This window comes from Mobula birostris, chromosome 3 (assembly GCF_030028105.1).
Source record: "Mobula birostris isolate sMobBir1 chromosome 3, sMobBir1.hap1, whole genome shotgun sequence".
Lineage (NCBI taxonomy): Eukaryota > Metazoa > Chordata > Chondrichthyes > Myliobatiformes > Myliobatidae > Mobula > Mobula birostris.
The window spans coordinates 194837615-194859512 of NC_092372.1; the positions used below are offsets into that span (position 1 = coordinate 194837615).

The 21898-nt window shown below is 39.6% G+C and overlaps 1 protein-coding gene across 1 annotated transcript in view; it reads right to left on the reverse strand.

Moving 5' to 3' along the window:
* The window catches only part of LOC140195515 (kinesin-1 heavy chain), a 105629-nt gene that overhangs the window by 19144 nt on the left and 64587 nt on the right, over positions 1 to 21898 (reverse strand). Inside the window, exons 16-25 of the mRNA XM_072253970.1 lie at positions 20222 to 20407; positions 19246 to 19363; positions 17667 to 17728; positions 17428 to 17537; positions 16818 to 16919; positions 16480 to 16540; positions 16287 to 16358; positions 8844 to 8948; positions 7763 to 7979; positions 5859 to 5997 (exon numbers count right to left, since the gene is read on the reverse strand). Of these exons, the coding sequence (XP_072110071.1) occupies positions 5859 to 5997; positions 7763 to 7979; positions 8844 to 8948; positions 16287 to 16358; positions 16480 to 16540; positions 16818 to 16919; positions 17428 to 17537; positions 17667 to 17728; positions 19246 to 19363; positions 20222 to 20407 (1172 nt within the window). The remainder of the gene's footprint in view (positions 1 to 5858; positions 5998 to 7762; positions 7980 to 8843; positions 8949 to 16286; positions 16359 to 16479; positions 16541 to 16817; positions 16920 to 17427; positions 17538 to 17666; positions 17729 to 19245; positions 19364 to 20221; positions 20408 to 21898) is intronic.

A 21898-nucleotide genomic window follows, 5' to 3' on the forward strand; every position in this document is an offset into this window, starting at 1 on the left:
GACAATTAAAGAAGAGGAAGTACTGGTGCTTTTAAGGAATATAAAAGTGGTTAAGTCTCCGGTCCGGACAAGATATTCCCTAGGACCTTGAGGGAAGTTAGTGTGGAAATAGCAGGGGTTCTGACAGAAATATTTCAAATGTCATTAGAAACGGGGATGGTGCCGGAGGATTGACGTATTGCTCATGTGGTTCCACTGTTTAAAAAGGGTTCCAAGAGTAAACCTGGCAATTATCGGCCGTGAGTTTGACGTCAGTGGTGGGTAAATTGATGGAAAGTATTCTTAGAGATGGTATATATAATTATCTGGATAGACAGGGTTTGATTAGGAACAGTCAACATGGATTTGTGCGTGGAAGGTCATGTTTGACAAATCTTATTGAATTTTTTGATGAGGTTACTAAGAAAGTTGACGAGGGTAAAGAGGTGGATGTTGTCTATATGTACTTCAGTAAGGCCACTGACAAGGTTCCACACGGAAGATTAATTAGGAAGGTTCAATCGTTAGGCATTAATATCGAAGTAGTAAAATGGATTCAGCAGTGGCTGGATGGGAGACGCCAGAGAGTAGTGCTGGATAACTGTGTGTCAGATTGGAGGATGGTGTGTTGCGGTGTGCCTCAGGGATCTGTACTGGGTCCAATGTTGTTTGTCATATATATATATTAATGATCTGGATGATGGGTGGTAAATTGGATCAGTAAGTATGCAGATGATACTAAGATAGGTGGCATTGTGGATGATGAAGTAGGTTTTCAAAGCTTGCAGAGAGATTTAGGCCAGTTAGAAGAGTGGACTGAAAGATGGCAGATGGAGTTTAATGCTGAAAAATGTGAGGTGCTACATTTTGGTAGGAGTAATCAAAATAGGACATACATGGTAAATGGTAGGGCATTGAGAACGCTGCAGAACAGAGGGATCTAGGAATAATGGTGCATAGTTCCCTGAAGGTGGAATCTCATGTGGATAGGGTGGTGAAGAAAGTTTTTTGTATACTGGCCTTTATAAATCAGAGCATTGAGTATAGGAGTTGGGATGTAATGTTGAAATTGTATAAAGCACTGGTAAGGCCAAATTTAGGGTATTGTGTACAGTTCTGGTCACCGATTTATAGGAAAGATGTCAATAAAATTGAGAGAGTAGAAAAGTTTACTAAAATGTTGCCTGGGTTTAATCTCCTAAATTACAGAGAAAGGTTGAACAGATTAGGTCTTTATTCTTTGGAGCGTAGAAGGTTGAGGGGGGGACTTGATAGGGGTACTTAAAATTATGAGGGGGATTGATAGAGTTGACGTGGATAGGCTTCTTCCGTTGAGAGTGGGGGAGATTCGAACAAGAGGACATGAGTTGAGAGTTAAAGGACAAAAGTTTAGGGGTAACATGAGGGGGAACTTCTTTACTCAGAGAGTGGTAGCTGTGTGGAATGAGCTTCCAGCAGAACTGGTTGAGGCAGGTTCAATGGTGTCGTTTAAAGTTAAATTGGATAGATATATGGACAAGAAAGGAATGGAGGGTTATGGGCTGAGTGCAGGTCGGTGGGACTACGTGAGAGTAAGAGTTCGGCACGGACTAGAAGGGCTGAGATGGCCTGTTTCCGTGCTGTAATTGTTATATGGTTTCTATCAAATCCAGAAGCTGAATTTTAGACAAACTTCCTATTCAAACTCAAGTCAGCCGCAAGACCTAATGATATTTCCTCATTCTGCAATACAATTTAAATTCAGAATCACTGGCATATGTTGTGAAATTTGTTGTTTTGTGGCAGCAGTACATTGTAATACATAATTAAAATTAAATTATAAGTACACACAAAAAAAAACTAGTGTAAAAATAAGAGGGGGAAAAATTGTTCCTGAAACAGCTGGGTGTCTCTCTTCAGGTTCCTGTATCTCCTCCTTGATGATAGCAATGAGATGAGGCTATTTCTTGAGGGATAGGGGTCCCTAATTATTGATGTCACCTTTTAAAGGTGTCCTGGATGCTGGGGAGTCCTGTGCCCACGATGAATCAGGATGAATTTACAGTTTTCTGCAGCTTTTTCCAATACTGTGCAGTGGCCCCTTCAAATCAGACGGTGACTCAACTAGTTACAATGGTACATCGGTAAAAACTTGGGAGTGGCTTTGGTGACATACCAGGTCTCCTCAAACTCCTAATGAAATATAGCTGCTGTCATGCCTTCTTTGTAATTGCCCAGGATAGATCTTCAGAGATGTTGACACACAAGAATTTGAAACTGCTCACAATTTCCACTGCTGATCCCTCGATGAGGACTGGGATGTGTTCCCTTGACTTCCCTTTCCTGAAGCTCACCCTACTCTTCTTGGGCACTGGTATGATTGTCGCCCTTTTGAACCAGGTGGAAACTTTCAGCTGCAGCAATAAGTCGTTGAAGATGTCGGCTCCTCTGATTTCCTCCCAGATCCCAAAGATGTAACAGGGAGGATACTTGGTCTTTGTACATTAACCCTAATCTAGTCAAGGGACAGTCAGGTTTGTCAGGGGTTCCTGAACTGCGTGGCTCGGAAGGGCCTACTCCCTGCTGTATCTCAAAAGGGCGGAAGGGCCTACTCCCTGCTGTATCTCGAAAGGGCGGAAGGGCCTACTCCCTGCTGTATCTCTAAGTATATAAGTGTTCCTGTACACCCCTGCCAGTTGGTTGACACAGGTTTTCAGATCCCTCTCAGGGCTCCATCAGGGCATGATGCCTTGCGAGGGTCAGCCTCTTCTAAGATTTTCTGATGTCGGCCTCAGACAGATCATTGGGTCACCAGGTGCTGCAGGGATTTGCACAGGTATTTTATTCTCCCTTTCAAAGTGGGCGTAGAAGGCTTTAAGCTCATCTGAGGGTAAAGGATCACAGCCATTAACGATGTTAGGTTTCACCTTGTAGGAACTAAGGCCTGCAAACTCTGCCAGAGATGACATGCATCAGATTCCATCTCTAACCTCAATCAGAATTGTTTTTTCATCCTTAAAGTAGCCTTCCGTAGGTCGTACCTGGACTTCTTGTACAATTCTGTATTACCAGTCTTGAACGCTACAGATCTAGCCCTCAGCAGATGTGAATATCCTGGCTTTTGTTTTGCGTATGTCTGGTATGACCTGGACTCATCCAGAGATGTTGATGAAGTTGGTGATAACTGTGGCATATTCATTCAATCTCGAAGATGAACCTTTGAATATTGTCCAGTCCACCGACTCAAAGCAGTCGTGTCAGCGCACCACCACCTCATTTGACCATGACTTCTTGGTCCTCACCACTGGTGCTACATCCTTTAGTCTCTGCCTATATGTTAGGAGTAGAAGTACAGCCAGGTGAACAGACTTTCCCAAGTGTGGGTGTGGGATGGCACAGTAAACGTTCTTGATGGTGAAATAACAGTGGTTAAGTGTATTGGCTCCTCTGGTTTCCAGGTGATATACTGGTGGGTAGCTGCTCAGAGACTTCAAAACTGACCTGGTTGCAATCAACTGCAATCATAGGGAAGGCATCAGGGTGTGCAGTTTCGTGCCTGATTACATTGCTCAGCTCCTGCAGTGCCTGCCTGATGTTAGCCTGAGGTGGAATGTACACTGCTATCAGGATGATGGCAGAAAACTCCATTAACAGATAAAATGGACAATACTTGACTGTTAAGATAATCCAAATTAGGTGAGCAGGACTGAGGCAGGACGGACACATTTGTGCGCCACAATGAGTTAATTGTAAAACATACTCCACATCCTCTGCCTTTCAAAGAATAAGTCTGCAATGTTGAGTCCAAAATGGTAGAGATAGCCGTGTTTCCATGAAGTACACAGCAGTCCCCCATGTCTTTCTGGTTCAGCAATCTTGCTAAGGTCTTCAATTTTATTCACCAGCAGGATAGTTGTGAGGGTCTAAAGCCTCTGTGTTTCAGTGGTATCCGTAATCCAGCACAGCATCTCGTCCCCACTTCCATTTTCTTACTGATCAATTTATTTGATTAGCTTTTGTCTTTATTTTGTATTTATTGTATTAAGCCCTATGAATAGCAAAGGTGCTTTGAATTAGTCATTTTCATTACCCAGTTGCAGCAGTGGCAAAAGATGACAATGCCAAAGGAGATGCAAGTACATTCATTAATTACGATGGGAAAAGAAAAACAATTAAAGCAGCAATGTCCTGTAAAATTTGAAAAAAATTAGGAAATGGTTATATGTACACAGATAATTAGCTCACAGAGTTATGAGACAAGAGAGTAGGTTAAATGGTCACTGTAAATTGTCCTGTGATTAGACCAGTGTTAAGTAAGTGGATTGTTGGGCGGCACATCTCATTGGGCTGGAAGGACCTGTTGCATGCTGTATCAAAGTTCAAAGTAAATTATCAATGTACACATTACACAACCTTGAGATTCATCGCCTAACAGGCAGCCATGAAAAATAACCAAAAAAAAACATAGAAAATAGGTGCAGGAGTAGGCCATTCGACCTTTCGAGCCTGCACCGCCATTTATTATGATCATGGCTGATCATCCAACTCAGAACCCCGCCCCAGCTTTCCCTCCATACCCCCTGATCCCCGTAACCACAAGGGCCATATCTAACTCCCTCTTAAATATAGCCAATGTACTGGCCTCAACTGCTTCCTGTGGCAGAGAATTCCACAGATTCACCACTCTCTGAGTGAAGAAGTTTTTCCTAATCTCGGTCCTAAAAGGCTTCCCCTTTATCCTCAAACTGTGACCCCTTGTTCTGGACTTCCCCAACATCGGGAACAATCTTCCTGCATCTAGCCTGTCCAATCCCTTTAGGATTTTATACGTTTCAATCAGATCCCCCCTCAATCTTCTAAATTCCAACGAGTACAAGCCCAGTTCATCCAGTCTTTCTTCATATGAAAGTCCTGCCATCCCAGGAATCAATCTGGTGAACCTTCTTTGTACTCCCTCTATGGCAAGGATGTCTTTCCTCAGATTAGGGGACCAAAACTGCACACAATACTCCAGGTGTGGTCTCACCAAGGCCTTGTACAACTGCAGTAGTACCTCCCTGCTCCTGTACTCAAATCCTCTCGCTATAAATGCCAGCATACCATTCGCCTTTTTCACCGCCGCTGTACCTGCATGCCCACTTTCAATGACTGGTGTATAATGACACCCAGGTCTCGTTGCACCTCCCCTTTTCCTTATCGGCCACCATTCAGATAATAATCTGTTTTCCTATTTTTGCTACCAAAGTGGATAACCACATTTATCCACATTAAATTGCATCTGCCATGAATTTGCCCACTCACCCAACCTATCCAAGTCACTCTGCATCCTCTTAGCATCCTCCTCACAGCTAACACTGCCACCCAACTTCGTGTCATCCGCAAACTTGGAGATGCTGCATTTAATTCCCTCATCCAAGTCATTAATATATATTGTAAACAACTGGGGTCCCAGCACTGAGCCTTGCGGTACCCCACTAGTCACCGCCTGCCATTCTGAAAAGGTCCCGTTTATTCCCACTCTTTGCTTCCTGTCTGCTAACCAATTCTCCATCCACATCACAAAACACCCAATGTGCAGAGAGAAAATAAACAAATCAAGCAAACAATAAATGCAAGCTCTAATTAAATGTGTTGCGTGGTGGTGAAGTGGCACCTGCATCGGACGTTGAGGTGAGTGGTCCCAGGTTTGAGTCTGACCGCTCCTCACACGCTGGGTTGAGTGTTGAGCTTGCAACTCAGCCTCGTAAAAAAAACCCACAAAAATGCCAAAGACATGTCAAGGTTGCCGCCCAGTGCACAGAAAGGAGCAACGAAATAAATAAATCAATAGAAAAATAAGACTACTTCAGTGAGTTAACTATTTTGGAATTACACAGAGCAATTTTTCACTAGATACGTACATCTTATCTGATTTTACGCCGCCGCCACCTCCACGTACTGCAACTGCTTGACTGTTATGGAAGAATCCACCTCCTCCACGAATTGCACTTGGATGAGTTGGAGATGCCATGGGGGGTTGACCAGGACGGATGGGTTTAGCTAGAGAGAAATAAAAACAATTTAAACCTTATTTGGAGACCAAACAATAATTTTGCACTTGCTACCTACTTTTATAATGCAAGAAACCAATTACCCATTGGATCCAAACTTGAGGCCATTCTCTTCCTTTCTTCCCAGTAGATGCAACCTATTCCCTCTCACATGCCAATTAACTTGACAGTCCAGTGCCTTCTTGTATTTGACAGATTCCGACTCTCCCCATCGATACCTCCCGCGAATTACAAACACCAATTACACTGGCCTAATAACTTAATAAAAATGCCTTTCGGATGTGGAGGAAACCAGAATGCAAATTTGCATGTGCATTTTGTATAATTCATGAAGGCCTACAGCGTACTTACCTTCATTTGCTGATTTCTTGACTTGTACGCAATTGTACAAAACCCTCAGATAGGCTATATCTATAGTATAGTATACTATTCTGGTCACAGTATTACAGAAAGGATATGAAGGCCTTAGAGCTTTGCAGAAGATGTTCACCATGATGTTGACTGAATTAGAGAGTACTAGCTAAAAGGAGGGGTTGCACAAGTTTGAATTGCTTTCTTTGGAGCTTCGGAAGCTTGGGCGGTGGTGACCTGATCAAAGTATACAAATTTGCAGGAGGTATTGACGGTGATAGTCAGAAACTGTCAAATACAAGAGGGCGCAGAATTGTCAAATAGCGTCAATGGAGTAAAGCTTAAAGGTAAGGGGGGCAAGTTGAAGGAGATTTACATGTATTGTATTTTAAGCACATAGAGTGGTAGGTGCCAGCAACATGCTGTCAGGGTAGTGGTGAGAGAAGATACAACAGAAAGGTTTAAAAGGCATTTTGACATAAGTAATTTAAGGATTATAAATATACAACTACATATGCACTTTAAATAGGCATTATGTTCTGCAGTCACTGTGTGCCAAGAGGGCCTGTTCTATGATGACCATTCCCCAGCACCTTCCCAATTTGGTCTCATACAACTTTATCTCAGCAGAGATTTACATGGTGGGAATTGGCAGATTGCATTGCAAATCAGCAAATTCAGAGCTTTCCATGTTAGTCAATGAATGTGCTTCCAATTCAACAGGCAAACAGAACCTTTGGCATTTGCCAACAAGATGCAATTTCATACTCTGAACCAATGGGATTTTGGTTTGATCAGAACTGATGGGGGCGGGGGGGGGGGGGGGGACCAACAATATCTGGCTCCAACCTCGCGACTTGAAATGGGGAACAAAATTACGATATTTAAGCATGAGGAGTGCTAATGATGTCAAATATCCAGCAATACATCAAATACTTAGCATCCAATGGATCTCCTTTCATAAAAGCTAATTTAAAAGGGATTGCACATGTAAATTTACAGCTTGAAGATTGATTTCACTTCAATGTAACAAACTATTTCCATAATCTACAAAAATAGTTCTTCCTCAACCATAATAATAGGACCACAGTTCAACTTATTCAAGGGAACAAAGCAAAAAGAGAAAACTGTAGACATCGAAAATACACAGATGCTTCTATTCCTGACTCTTCTGTGAAAGAGATCACTCTGTACTAGTTCCAGGACTCCAGCAAGATGTCACTAATGAACACTTGTAATAATTACAATCTTCTTCTAGTTTCAGGAAAATTTGTTGACATCCACAGATATTGCCTGATCCAAGTACTTACTGCATATCTTAATATTTTAAGATTAAAGAGATCAAATGACTAGATTATGTGTAAATAGTAATACCAGCTCTACTGTTAAATTTCTAAACGTACCAATCTGTGCAGAGTGTACTCTCCTTGCCATATTCTTTGCTCGCACAGCTTCCTTGATGCGATCTACTTCCTGCTGGTAGCGTTTGCGATCTCGAGCTGCATTCTCTTTCGCTTCCTTTAACGCGGACTCCAAAGCCTTGACTCTTTCAGCTGTAGCTCTAAGGCGTTTCTCCAATTTTGGAAGTTCACAACGAAGGTCTGCATTATCTCGTACCAACTGAAGTATAACATTAAAATTAGAAACTACGATGAGATTTCATGAGGACTTCATAAAATTGCAACTTAAATGTAATGAATTGAACAATACCAATCTCCATGCAAAAGATTATACAATATTTAAATGGACTGAATTTGCACTGTTTCATCTATGTATAAAACACCAGTGACGTGCAATTAACATATCAATGACTGTTAATGTCTTCATATCTATAGGAAATACCTTGTGGATCAACACAAGTGTTAGAATTCTAAAAGTTAAAATAGGAATAACAGCAGTCCAGTATAAAAGAATGCCCATTGACCATTTTAGTCATTTTTTATTTATCATACATAATAGAAAAAATTTTTGATGATTTCCGCTTGATGATTGTAAGCTTGCACACTATTTGGCAGAATAGTCCTGTAACTGGGAAATTTAAAAATTCTGCCACTTTTAAACTGCTGAGATCAAAGGAAAATTGCTACCAGTAAATTTTAGCTTCCAAGTCAATAACAACAGATTATACAAACCTGCACGGCTTTGAATGGTTTTCTAATCTGAAGATATATCCACAATAACAAAACTATAAGTAAATTCAGGACAACAAAGATCCAATTGCTTTGACACAGTGTTGCTAATTTTGCTCATCTGTAGGCTAGATCAAAGCTTTGTTTAAAAAGGCTGCATAGATTCTTGGACACTTTGAAAGCAAAGCTCAAATCCTTTTAAATTTGCATTTATTGACAACAGGACGTGTGTACTTGTTTAGACATTAGGGAAATCATCCGCTAACCGGAGAAACTCTGGATACGACGTACCTTTCCTTTCCAAATGAATAAAAAATATAAATAAGTTGATTAGGAACTAATGCTTCTGATGTACCTGTTTGTGAACCTTAGTGAGCTGTTCAAGATTGTTCTCAAGAAAGGAGATCTTTTGCTTCTGTGCAGCACTACCACCAGTATCATCAGAATCCATTTCAGCACTCTAGGGATACAAAATACACGAAAATTGACGAAATCAGATAATAAAACAGATTGCATACAAGCTTTCATCACAGTAAAACTGTTTCAATGAATTATTTGACAAAATAGTGCTGGCATACAGCTAGTATAGAAGAGAACACCCCAAGACACTCCAGCTCATTATATTATACTGAGCTACTGTGCTAACAACACCCATTTCCTTCTGGCTGCACATGGTACATAGCCCTCCATACTCAAGTGCTGATCTAGTAGCCGGTTAAATGTCTCTACCACTACTCCTAGCAGCATATTCCGGACAGCCAGCACTATGTAAAAACAATGTCACACACATCTCCTTTGAACTTTACCCCTCCTGTCGTAAATGTATTCCCCCTAGTATTAGACATTTTAACCTTTGGGAAAAGTCTCCAGATATCTCCTCTATCTATGCCTCACAATTTTATAAACTTCTATCAGGCCTCCCTGTAATGAAGCAATCAGTATTAAATGCAATATTCCAGATATGTCCTAACTAGAGTTTTATAAAGGTGCAGCATAACTACCCTACTCCTGAACTATGCCATATGCCTTTGTTACCACCCCACTGACTTAAACCATAGAAACCATAGAAACTACAGCACAGAAACAGGCCTTTTGGCCCTTCTTGGCTGTGCCGAACCATTTTCTGCCTAGTCCCACTGACCTGCCCACAGACCATATCCCTCCATACACCTCCCATCCATGTATCTGTCCAATTTATTCTTAAATGTTACAAAAGAACCCGCATTTACCACCTCGTCTGGCAGCTCATTCCATACTCCCACCACTCTGTGTGAAGAAGCCCCCCCTAATGTTCCCTTTAAACTTTTCCCCCCTCACCCTTAACCCATGTCCTCTGGTTTTTTTCTCCCCTTGCCTCAGTGGAAAAAGCCTGCTTGCATTCACTCTATCTATACCCATAATAATTTTATATACCTCTATCAAATCTCCCCTCATTCTTCTACGCTCCAGGGAATAAAGTCCTAACTATGTTCTACGTTGGTTTGTCCTTCCAATGTGCAATACCTCACACTTGTCAGTATTAAACTCCATCAGCCATTTTTCAGCCCATTTTTCCAGCTGGTCCAAGTCCCTCTGCAGGCTCTGAAAACCTTCCTCACTGTCTACTACACCTCCAATCTTTGTATCATCAGCAAACTTGCTGATCCAATTTACCACATTATCATCCAGATCATTGATATAGATGACAAATAACAATGGACCCAGCACTGATCCCTGTGGCACACCACTAGTCACAGGTGACTTGTGTGACCACAAGGAACTATGGACTTGGACCCCAAGATACATTAATACAGCTGAAGGTCATGTGATTAACTCAGTACTTTCCCTTCATCTCCCAAAGTGCAACACCTCGCAGTTGCCCGAATTAAACTCCACCTGCCACTTATCCATCCATAATCACAATGAATCTACACTAGCCACAATACCACCAATGCATGCCATCTGCAAACTTACTAACTGACCCATCCACATTTCAAAGTCATTTATATATAATCACAAAACAGCAAATGTCTCAGTATGGATCCCTGTACAACATTAGTATTCTAGCCAAAATAAAATCCATTGCCCACTACCCTCTGGATTCAGAATTGGCCTGCTTTTAGAAGATAAAAGCAGGCATGCCACTCCATGCATTTGAGCCTACAATAAGGGATCTTGTTGAATAGCTTACCATAATCCACATAGACAATATCCACAACTCTAATCTTCATCAGTCATCTCAGTTACTTCCTTGAAAAACTCAATTTAAGTTAATAAATTCAAAAAATGCTGGTCAACGCAGCAGGCCAGGCAGCATCTATAGGAAGAGGTACAGTCGACGTTTCGGGCCGAGACCCTTCGTCAGGACTAACTGAAAAAGAAAGCTTCCTTCAGTTAGTCCTGATGCAGGGTCTCAGCCCGAAACATCGACTGTACCTCTTCCTATAGATGCTGCCTGTTTTTGTGTGTGTTGCTTGAATTTCCAGCATCTGCAGATTTCGTGTTTAAGTTAATAAATTATTTGTTTCGCACATTTTCCAAATACTTATAAATCCTATATCTACGAATCCTCTCCAGTATCTTCCCTGCTACTGATGTAAGACTCACCAGTCCATAATTTCTAGTATTATCCCCATTTCTCTTCTTGAACAAAGGAACCTCAGTTACCTGACAGTCCTCGGGGACCTCGCCTATGACTAGAGACTTAATCAGCAATTACTAGTGTTACATAGCTACGAAGAGTACCAAACAAGGCCCATTCTTCAAATGCTCGTGCCTTTATTCTCTCCTTGGGATCTGCTTACTTGTTAATTTTGCCAATCAGAATCTACAGGATTCCAGTTAATTGGGCCATCAGTTATTCAGGATAATGCTTAAAAACTAATCAAAAATATAGCTGGGATTCCTTTTGTTTATTTGGGACACCATGCTGCTTAATTTGGACAGGAGACTAGGCTGAACAATGTTTAACTAGCATTAGTTGCATGCACTTTTGTGGCCTTAAGATACTACACCTCACTGAGAGCAAAGAGTTTTTAAGATGATATCAGTTGTGCGGGCTTGTGTTATGTTATCTGAGATGGCAGATGCTTATTCAAAAAGTAGTCATTTTTGGTCATTTTGATTTTTATTTTGACTTGAAAAAATCTTCAAGATGTCACAAAAAGATTTGATATTTGCTGAAAAAATTACCATATTGGATCAAATTAAAAGCCATCTGCCTAACACCACTCATAAGCTGGCAGTGATAACTGGATTTTGCAATGCCGATTTCTACAATGCTGATGAAGCGGACCTATTTTTATTATGCCAGGCCGGACGGCTCCCTTTTCTACAAACATGCAACACTATCAGGTTCAAAGAAAGCAATGGATTGCATAACTATTGTGTTATTCAAATATGTCAGGATCTGATAAAAGGAAATTGTTGGTTTTTGGGGAAAGCATTAAGCCTCGATGCTTTAAGAGGCTAAGAATGGATAATTTACCAATCTGTACTAGGTATCTGCATTGACTTTGTTCCTTTACAAATAATCAAAAGAACACAGCAGTATACATTTCTTTCTTCCTTCTTTCCACAAGCCATTAGACTTTTGAATTCACATGTCTGTACATTGCAACAGAATCCTAACACGTTTAGGAATAGATGCAAGATGTAAATAAATTCTAATGAATTCCTCCATCAATAACTATTAGGAACTAATACAGTTTTATAGAACTGTAGTAGTATTGGTAATGTTATAATTTATCCTGCATTTCATTTCAACAACGTGTTACTCAGTTAAAGTATTAGTGTGTCTTTTCATGAAAGTAGTTCAGAAGGTATAGCAACTTTGCCCAATTGGGACAGTCGCTCAATTGAGCCAAAATGTACTGGTCCCAATTAACTTGAGTCCACTGTATTGTAATTACCCCAACTGTAAATGCTCAATTTACAACTTCACCCTTTAGATTTCTCCATAATTTGGAACATCTTTCATAAGCCCCTCCTAACAAGTTTGCTTATTAAACTACCAACCTTAAAGTCCTTTATTTAGTTATTATCAACTTCCTTATTTCTAAATAAAAGAGCCTTAGTTTTTCCTCTATACTGTGATTACATCTGCTCAAATCTGGTATCAAGACTTACGAACACCTTCTACGACAAATTTCTGGGGTCCAGCTGACCAAACGCAAAATCAATTAGTTTGGCAGCATTGTCACTGAGGATCTAATCATTTTACAATCACTAGTTGTAGTTTAGAGATTGCTGATAAAAACTGTAATTAAGGACAAAGGTGAAGTATTTACTTTATAAAATGGAAGCATGGAATACCAAATACTGGCTGAATTATTGACCTAGTCCAGTAATTCAGAGGTCTAGGTTAATACATAACATATTTGGGATTAAGTACATATATTGATTTCAGGTTAAGACCCCCCGATTCACTCAGTGCTTTTTGAAAAGGGTAATTAGGTGCAAAACCACTTATTGAAAAAGCATTAAGTTTTGAATTAGGAAAGTATTGTTAAATTTATATCGCATACTGGAGTTGGCCTCCTTATTTAAGAAAGAGCATACACGCCAGTCAAAAGGAAATTCACTAGACTTATTCCTGGGATGAGGGAGCTGCCTTATCACTAGAAGTTAGGTCCATATTCTTTGGAGTTTAGAAGAATAGAAACATCTTATTGAAGCATACAAAACTGAGGTCGCTTAATAGGGTAGATGTCAAGGTGTTTCCAAAAGAGGGGTGAAGGTTAAAAAATTAAACCTGAAGTGCACAGGATCTTCTCTCACAAAGGATGGCCAATCTTTTGAGTTCTCCAACCTATAAGGAAGTGGTGGTTAGATCATTGTGGTGTTTAAGAGGAAGCTGATGATTATTTGGAAGATCCAGGAATTGAGGTTACGGTGAGCTGGCGAAGAGATTGTGCTTAATGAGATAACATTGAATGGTAAAGCAGGCCAGAAAGACCAAATCACCTGACTCTTGCTACCATTTTCTTATAGACAGTGGCACTTCCACCCTACACTAACCTTTGACTGGTTTCTGAAGTGCCCTTGCAAGTTTATCAAATGGTGAATAGCTTCTCAACGTGTACCACAACCAAATACTGTTTCTTTTAAAAACACTCAGAAAATGAGCAGATTACATGTTAAATTACATGGTGTCACAAACATTGACAAAATGTGAGCAATTAATGCACCCATCTGGGAATAATCCAAGTATCATACGATTCATCCAAAACAAAGTTAACTACAGGGCACATTATAAACCAGATTAACATCACCATAAATGGAAAACACTCCTCAGGTACAAATCATTGTATAGAAAAAGGGAGATGGGCTACTATTATTGAACTGTATTTAAAAACACAAAGTAAAGCACGTTTATAATTCTCAAACCGTAAATGTGATGCAATTGCAAATTTAAGAGTTTTAGCTTTTAAAAGCTTCAGTCATCTTGACTAACAGCTTACACATGACCTCTAGTGGTTCCAAATGTCTACTGCGGCAGCTGTCTGAGACCTCCAGAGAAGTTCAAAGTATAGTTATCAAAGTATATGAATCATATATAACCATACAACCCTGAGATATCATTTATGACTGTGTGGATAAGCACAGCTCCAATGCCATAGTTAAGTTTGCTGATGACATCACTGTCAAGTGGCCGAATCAAAAGTGGTGACGAATCAGCATATAGGAAGAAGATTGAGTGGTGCCACAATGGTTCTGTCCTTAGCTCCAGTGTGGGAGAAAAACCTGTGTGCAAGCAAACTTTTCAGCAACGAATATATACCAAGAGGAGGGGAGGAGAAGATGGCGGTGCAACGCAGCGCGTGCGGCTGCTCCGAAATGATATCGTATCTGTAAGTAGGATGCTGTGCACAATCCTGATTTGATGGAGACAGCCGTGAGGAGCACAGAGGAACATCTGGAGAAACTTCTGAAATGCCAGCTTCACTGCCACTGCTACTGTGCGATCAATAATCCCCAGAGGGGAAGGCCCCAAATCCTCGCCTTTGCCTACTGCCGGGGCCAGGGTCGAAGCGCTCGGCAGAGATGGTGCGCGGTGTCGGAGGCTCGAAGTTTTCGGATGGACCCAAGTGTCGGCTGTAGTTGGGTGCTTCCAGGGTGCTGCATCGGCAAGTTTGTGGCGCTGGAAGCTCATGGCAGAAAGAGAGTTTCTCTTCCTTCTACCGTCTGCGTGAGATGATGGGACTTGAGAGACTGAGACTTTTTTTTTTTTACCCTGTCCACGGTCTGTTCTTCTATCAAATTACAGTATTGCTTTGCACTATTGTAACTATATGTTATAATTATGTGATTTTTGTCAGTTTTTTTAGTCTTGGTTTGTCTTGTGTTTCTGTGATATCATTCTGGAGGAACATTGTATCATTTCTTAATTCATGCATTACTAAATGACAATAAAAGAGGACTGCGTGTCCTCATAATCTAATCTAATCTAAAACTATTTCCTGGCTCATTTGAGGGCATTGACTTGGACTCCGTTCTGACTGCAATTTCTAATGGTTGACGGCAGGATTGTTCCAGTTCAGTGGGAATGTAAATTTCAAAAAATTTTTTTTTTTGAATCCTGACATCGTCTGAAGAGATACCATTTATTACCCATCAAAACTGTACCATGAAAGTGGTAGTGAACCCCTGGTACCGCTCCAGGCCTTCTGGTGAAAGTGGTGCATGGTAAGAAAGTCTAGGATTTAGATCCAGCAATGACCAGCGAGATATTTCTAAGTAAAGAGTAGTGTGCAACTCAGAGGTGGACCTGCAACTGCACTCTTGTCCTTCTTGGTGGGTAATGTCATGGATTTGGGAAGTGTTTTCAAGAGTAGCCTAGGTGAGTAACAACTGCAGCCACGATGCATCAGTCTAGGAGGGGGTGGATGTGATGCCAATAAAATGAGCTGTTTTCTCATGAGCTTCTGGTAATTATTAGACCTACATTTTTCCAGTCTTTTGTCTAGATGTTGGAAATATTTTTGTGTTTCAGGAGACGAATTTTGAGCTACAGAAGATCAGGCCTTTCACCTGCTCTTTTAGACAGTATTATTGTGGCTAGTCCAGCTGACTTGTCAAAGATGATTCCTAAAAGATAGGGATTCAGCATTGGTAATTACATTGAATCTCAAGGGTAACTGGTTAGATGCTTTTGCATTACATTTTTTTGCCTGGTAACCTTTGTGACAGGATGTTACTTGCTAAATCGTGTCCATAACTTGGGTTTGTTTGCTCAGTTGTACGTAGAATTCTACTTCTGACATTAGGATGAAAGGAGGGAAGGTTATTGATGAAGCAGCTGAAGATTCCTGGACCTAGGAGGCACTTGATGTTCTGGAGCTGAGGCAACTGATAAACTACAATCATCTTCCTTTTGTGCAAAGTACAACAAAAGCCACTGGAGTGGTTCCCCTTTAAAGCTATTTATTTCTGTTTTGACAGAATGTATATTTAATAAACCATAACTGTGGGATCTTCCTTTTTGCATCAGCATACAAAATGGTAACTATAACTCAAGATTAATGTATTAAGTATTTAATTAACTCTAAAAATTTAGAGTACCCTGAATTTATAATAAAGTAACACAAGCACAGAATACGCTAGGTCAAGCAGTAAATGTAGGGGGAAGAGACAAGGTCAATATTTCAGATGGAAGTTTGACCTGCTGAACATTGCCACCATTTTCTGCTTTTTGGATTGCAAATAGATGTAGCATTTTGTTCTAAACATAAACTCCATCAATAAATTTTCTAGTGAACATGCTTCAGGAAGTTATTGATACAGATATTGCCTTGAGAGAAGATAGCAATTTGCATACCTTTTTGACTCTAGTTGCCAAGTCTTGAACAAACAGCTTTCTAAGATTATGGAGTGTCTGGAGTTCTTTTGCCTAAAAGAAAACAAGAATACAACAATCCGTTAGTGCACAATAACTTTATTGGACAAATCAAAATTTAAAAAAAAAAAAACAATCTGTAAGACCCAAAAAGAAAATCCTTGATTTCATTTACCACTGTCTCTTCTAGTCCTTTGAGGTCCTGCCTTGCTTGCTCTCGACGATCTTGCATAATGCTAAAAGCAGTACAATATTTTATTTAGAATAGATATGATCACACAAGTATTGACATTTTACCTGGACTTTCAAATACAAAGTTCATTCCTGTTTCTGTAAATAGATAAACAACTGCAATTTTCAGTGCCTAATAATGTAATAAGCATTGTCCTATAAATTCTCATTATAATTTAGTACCATTAGAGTTGTAACTTCTAAGAATATAGTTTGGTTTGCAAATTCAGTTGCCTTGTCATTGACAGATGTATAACTAATCCACTCCACCCCATTACTTACGTTAATTCATGTAATTTACGACTTTTCTCCTGATCCACAGTTTTTAGCTTTTCATGTTCTAAGTGTAGTCGCTCCTGCTCCAGCATCATTTTCTGATTTTGGCTGCAAAATGGAAAGAAATTGAATTCACTTTACTTAAATCAGTGAACAGTGGTATTAATTTCTCTGATTAATTTATATCCCCTCCCCACTTGTGTAACGCTAACAAATTAAAAGTTTGCAAGGAAAATTATATTGATAACTTAGCAGTTAACATTTAAATCTCATCCAACTGTATCTTTTGGGCATCAAGTAGGGTTTGAATCAATTATCTACATGTACCACTGTACTATTTTTTTATTTAAAATAAAGCTGAATGTATAGATGGGTAACATTGATCCAGCATGACTCATGAGTTTAAATGCTTTTGGCTGGTATCAACCCAAGAGGCAAAGGCAACTTTAATGTTGTTAAAAATGCACTGCATGTTTGTCTAAAAAATAAGTTTTCATTTGTGAGAAATTTACCAAAAAATACCATGGATTCAGAAATTATTTTAAAGAAATATAAAAACATACAAAAATCTTCCTATCACAGCTGTTTATAAATTTACTGTTCATTAGAAACATACTCTTGAAGATCAGTGATGAGTTTCTCCTTCTTTTCAATCTCATCCCTTAAACAGCTGATCTGTTTTTGGTGCGCCTCACGGTGGCTCTGCATTTGTTGCTCTACAGCTTGCTGTAATGCACAAATGAGTACGTATTAATGTCATACAGAAGTCTGATCCTGAAAAATGAACCAAGGCTAAAAGATTGTTTTACAGGCTTTTTTTTGAAATAAATTAAAGCTTAGTTTCAGTGGTGTTACCTTCACTTCAATTGCAGTTTGTACTTTGTTCAAGTGTTCCTTTTCCATTTCATGTACTTTTTCTGTGGATTCATAATAATTACCATAATTATCTTTGCAAAATTTCAACATTATCTAGTTTACAAACTGAATTTAACAAGATTTTTAAAAAATTAATCACATAAACTATAAAACCAAGATAAACTTTCCCCAAACTGAAGAACAGAATTCAGTGAAAATTTCTGGCCATTGCAATGAAGTAAACGATTTCCTGGAAAACCAACTCAGTGTACGTTTTGGTAAGTCAAATGGCCAGGGATGGGTAGAACATACACACTAAATGATAGTAAATGTTGGTGAACAGTGCCTAGGGGTTCAAGTCCACAGTTCAATGGTCAATGAGTTAAATAGTACGCTTGCCTTCATACATCAGAGCACAGAATATAGGAATCAGGGTTATTTTACAGCTTTACAAAATGGTGGTTAAGCTGCATTCGCAGTACTATGATGGTTCTGGTCACACAAAGGAAGGATGTGTGCCTAGATTCATGGGGATGTTGCCTAGATTGGAGGATTATTTATGGGGGAAAAATTGGATTGGCTGGGCTTGTTTTCCTTTGAGCAAAGGAGGCCAAAGGATGAAGGATTAAGTTTGAGGAGATTTGGTATGTCACCAAAGACTCACAAATTTCTACAGGTGTACCATGAGAGCATTCTAACAGGTGCATCACCATCTGGTGCAGAGAGGCCACTGTGCAGGATCAGAAAAAAGCTGCAGACAGTTGTAAACTCAGACAGTTGTAAACTCAGCCATCTACATTATGGGCATTAGCCTCCCCAGCATTGAGCACACCTTCTAAAGGCAATGCCTCCAAAATGTGGCATCCATCATTAAGGACCCCCATCACCCAGGAAGTGCCGTCTTGTCATTGCTACCACTGAGGTGCTAGTACAGGAGCACACTCTGTTTCAGGAACAGGTTCTTCCCCTCCGCCATAAGGTTCCAGCATGGACAATTAAACCATGCACTGCATCTCATTTTTTTCCCTTTTTTTGACACTACATATTTACATTTTGTATATTTGTGGTTGTAACTTACAGGTTTTTATTATTATGTATTGCATTATACTGCTGCCACAAAACAAATTTCGTGATATATACCAGGGATATTAAATCTAATTCTGAATCTATGGAATTCTCTTTCCTAAGGGCTCTGGAGGATCAGTCAATGAGTTTATTCAAAACCGTGATCACTAGATTTCTTGACATTAACAGAATCAAGGGACATCCAGGAAAAGGGCATGGAGGTAAAAGATCATCCATGATTGAATCAGACTGCTTTTATTCCAATTCCACAGGTTCTAACACATTACTCATTTCAGTCAAGGCCTACAAAATGCATTGCATTCCGTGTATTCAATTCTCCTTTCAATAAATTTTAGACTGTAAAACTATTCAAAATTAATGAGCATTAATTATAGATCCAAAGTCCCTACATTAGAACATTAGCTCCACAGATAAACCCAAAATCCATTTTGCTAGAAAAAGATATGAATTTTGCTTCTGGAAGAAACCTGAAATCTGTGAATTTCGCACTTACCTTGTGCTTGAAGCTTGACCAAATCTTCATTTAGCGAATCAACAGACTCCTCTAGATGTCTCTTTTTATGCTCAACATTTTGCAGATATTCTGTGAGTGACTTGATCTTTGCCTCGTGCTAGGATCATTAACAAAACAAATAGTTCACCATACCACTGAAAGCAGCAAACTGTCTCCCAAACTCCCCATAAACAGCTAATAAGACTGCAAGTTCTATCTTGACTTCATCAATCTCCTCAGAACACAGCACTGGAATGGAAGCAAGTCGTGCTTAATCCTGAGGAACTCACTACAAGAAGAATGGAGTAACATTCACAAAAACATGCAAGTTTTCCCTGATGTCTCCAAGGTGACAGATATCATTGTCTAAACTTGGGTGTGGCTAAATTTATGTAGGTTTCAACCTGAGATACATTAAAAAATATATAGAAAACTAAGCTTGTTCCCCACCCCACACCCCCCTCCTCCATCATTTCCTGTCATTGAACATCAATACAAGCTTTTAAAGAACATATTTGACTGGCACTTTCATTATCTGAGAAAAAAGTGAGGGAAAAACAAACCTAGCTAAGTTTACATCAACTTATCAATCACAGCATCAACTGACATGAGAATCAAATGCTACAATTCTATTTTGTGATGATTATAGTTTAGATTTCATGCAAAAGCAGAAAAAAATGACAAATGCACACTGAATACACTAATTATAATTGTTTTGTTAAAATACTTCCTTACAGGATAGTTACTTTCTAAATGATATGTCCTCTCATTGTTAAGTCTGAGAGAGTCAATTACTGTCCACTATATAAACAAAATGATCAGACTCAATGCTCAAATTATTGATCAAGCTGACTAAAACAGTGGGATTTGATAAATTCTACAAAAGTGCCTTCTCTAAACATCCCTTTGAATAGAAATTATTCCTTGTAAGATAATTAAAATTAACCAGCCAGTCTTGAATTATTCCATCAATTACCTGAGAGATGCGAAGTTGACAAGCTGCCAGTTCCTTTTCATTCTCTTCTAACTTCTGGTTACTCTCAACTTGCGTACTCTCTAACTGCTTGCAGCGTTTTACCATGGTCTTCACTTCAGATTTCATTTTACTAATGTATAGCCGTGCTACTGTAAATTCCTCATCCAGAAGGCCACTTCCTTCAGGCTGTGGGGAAATAAATTTACATTCATGTACCTTGTTATAATGTCAATACTGCTCCCAGATAAAGAAGTGTAAATTAATGTGATATGTAAATAATCAGCAAATTGTGACTCAAGTTTTCAAGATGTCATTTGTATATAAAACAGTTTTATCAGTCATTCTGTTGGGAGGAAAGACTACACACTACCTGACTTGTATAGTATTTCCATGCAAGATTTTAATGTTCTCCAAAAAAAAGAATCAAAATATGAATTAGTCACCTGTTAATGAGATGGTAGAGAGTACAGATTAAAGGATATCTTTAACATGCTGGGTTGAAGAGTGAAAAAGGAAGGGAACAGAAAGAAGGACTTCCACAAACCAGGAACAAGAGAAAATCTCAGATGCTGGAAATCCAAGCAGCACACACAAACTCTGGAGGAACTCAGCAGGCCAGGCAGTATCTAGGAAAAGAGTAGTCGACACTTCAGGCCAAAACATCGACTGTACTCCCCTAGATGCTGACTGGCCTGCTGAGTTCCTCTAGCATTTTGTGTGTGTTGCTCAGAACTCAGGATCTTGGTTGCTACGATGATGAAGTATCCAAAAAAAAAAACTGGACTGCAGAGATCAGGAAGGATTACAGGATTTTAGTGTGACAATTGCTTAGAGATTGAGGATATTACCAAGTAGCAAAACCATCTTCTCAAGCTTTTCAGCAACATGCTGTGTTTTAAACCTGATTGACAACTTACCATTTACAAGGCACCTATTCTTCTGAGGATTATGTCATTCAGCCCCTCTACTTCCTGTAGCAATCAACTACTTCAAAACTGATCTGCACTTGAATTCCACTTTTCCAAAATTACCTGATGTAAATCGGTGTACTAAAATTTTGACTGTGCCTACATCTGCATGCTCTATGCAAAAATTGTTTCACATCACTCTTAATTAATTGCCCTAATTTTACCATCATGCCCTCCTGTCCCAACTTCCCTCCCAAGACAAATAAGCTTTGAATCTAATATTTCTGAACTCAGATGCAAAGAATACATGGAATTTATATGACATGTCCCAGAATTTAATCTCTCATGGTATTGCAGGATTCTCTGGAGAATCTACATTATACTCCCACGGGAATATGATGGGAGCCTGTATAGCTGCCATATGTCAGGTTGATTCGAAGTTTAAGAGATAGCATGGCTTGGTATGGCAACTGCTCTACCCACGACAGCAAGAAAACAGCATTGTAGATTTACCTCAGAGTATCACAGAAGCCAGCCTACCCCTCCATGGACCTGCCTACACCTTTCCACCCACCCCAACAATCCTCTCTTCTCCCACTGCCATCAGGTAGAACATACAAAAGCTGAAAGTGCCTATCACCAGACTCAAGGACAGCTTAGATTCCACTTTTATAAGACTACTGAACAGTTCTGTAGTGCAATGAGATGGGCTCAACCTCAATCTACCTCATTATGACCTTGCATCTCATTATCTACCTGCACTATTTCT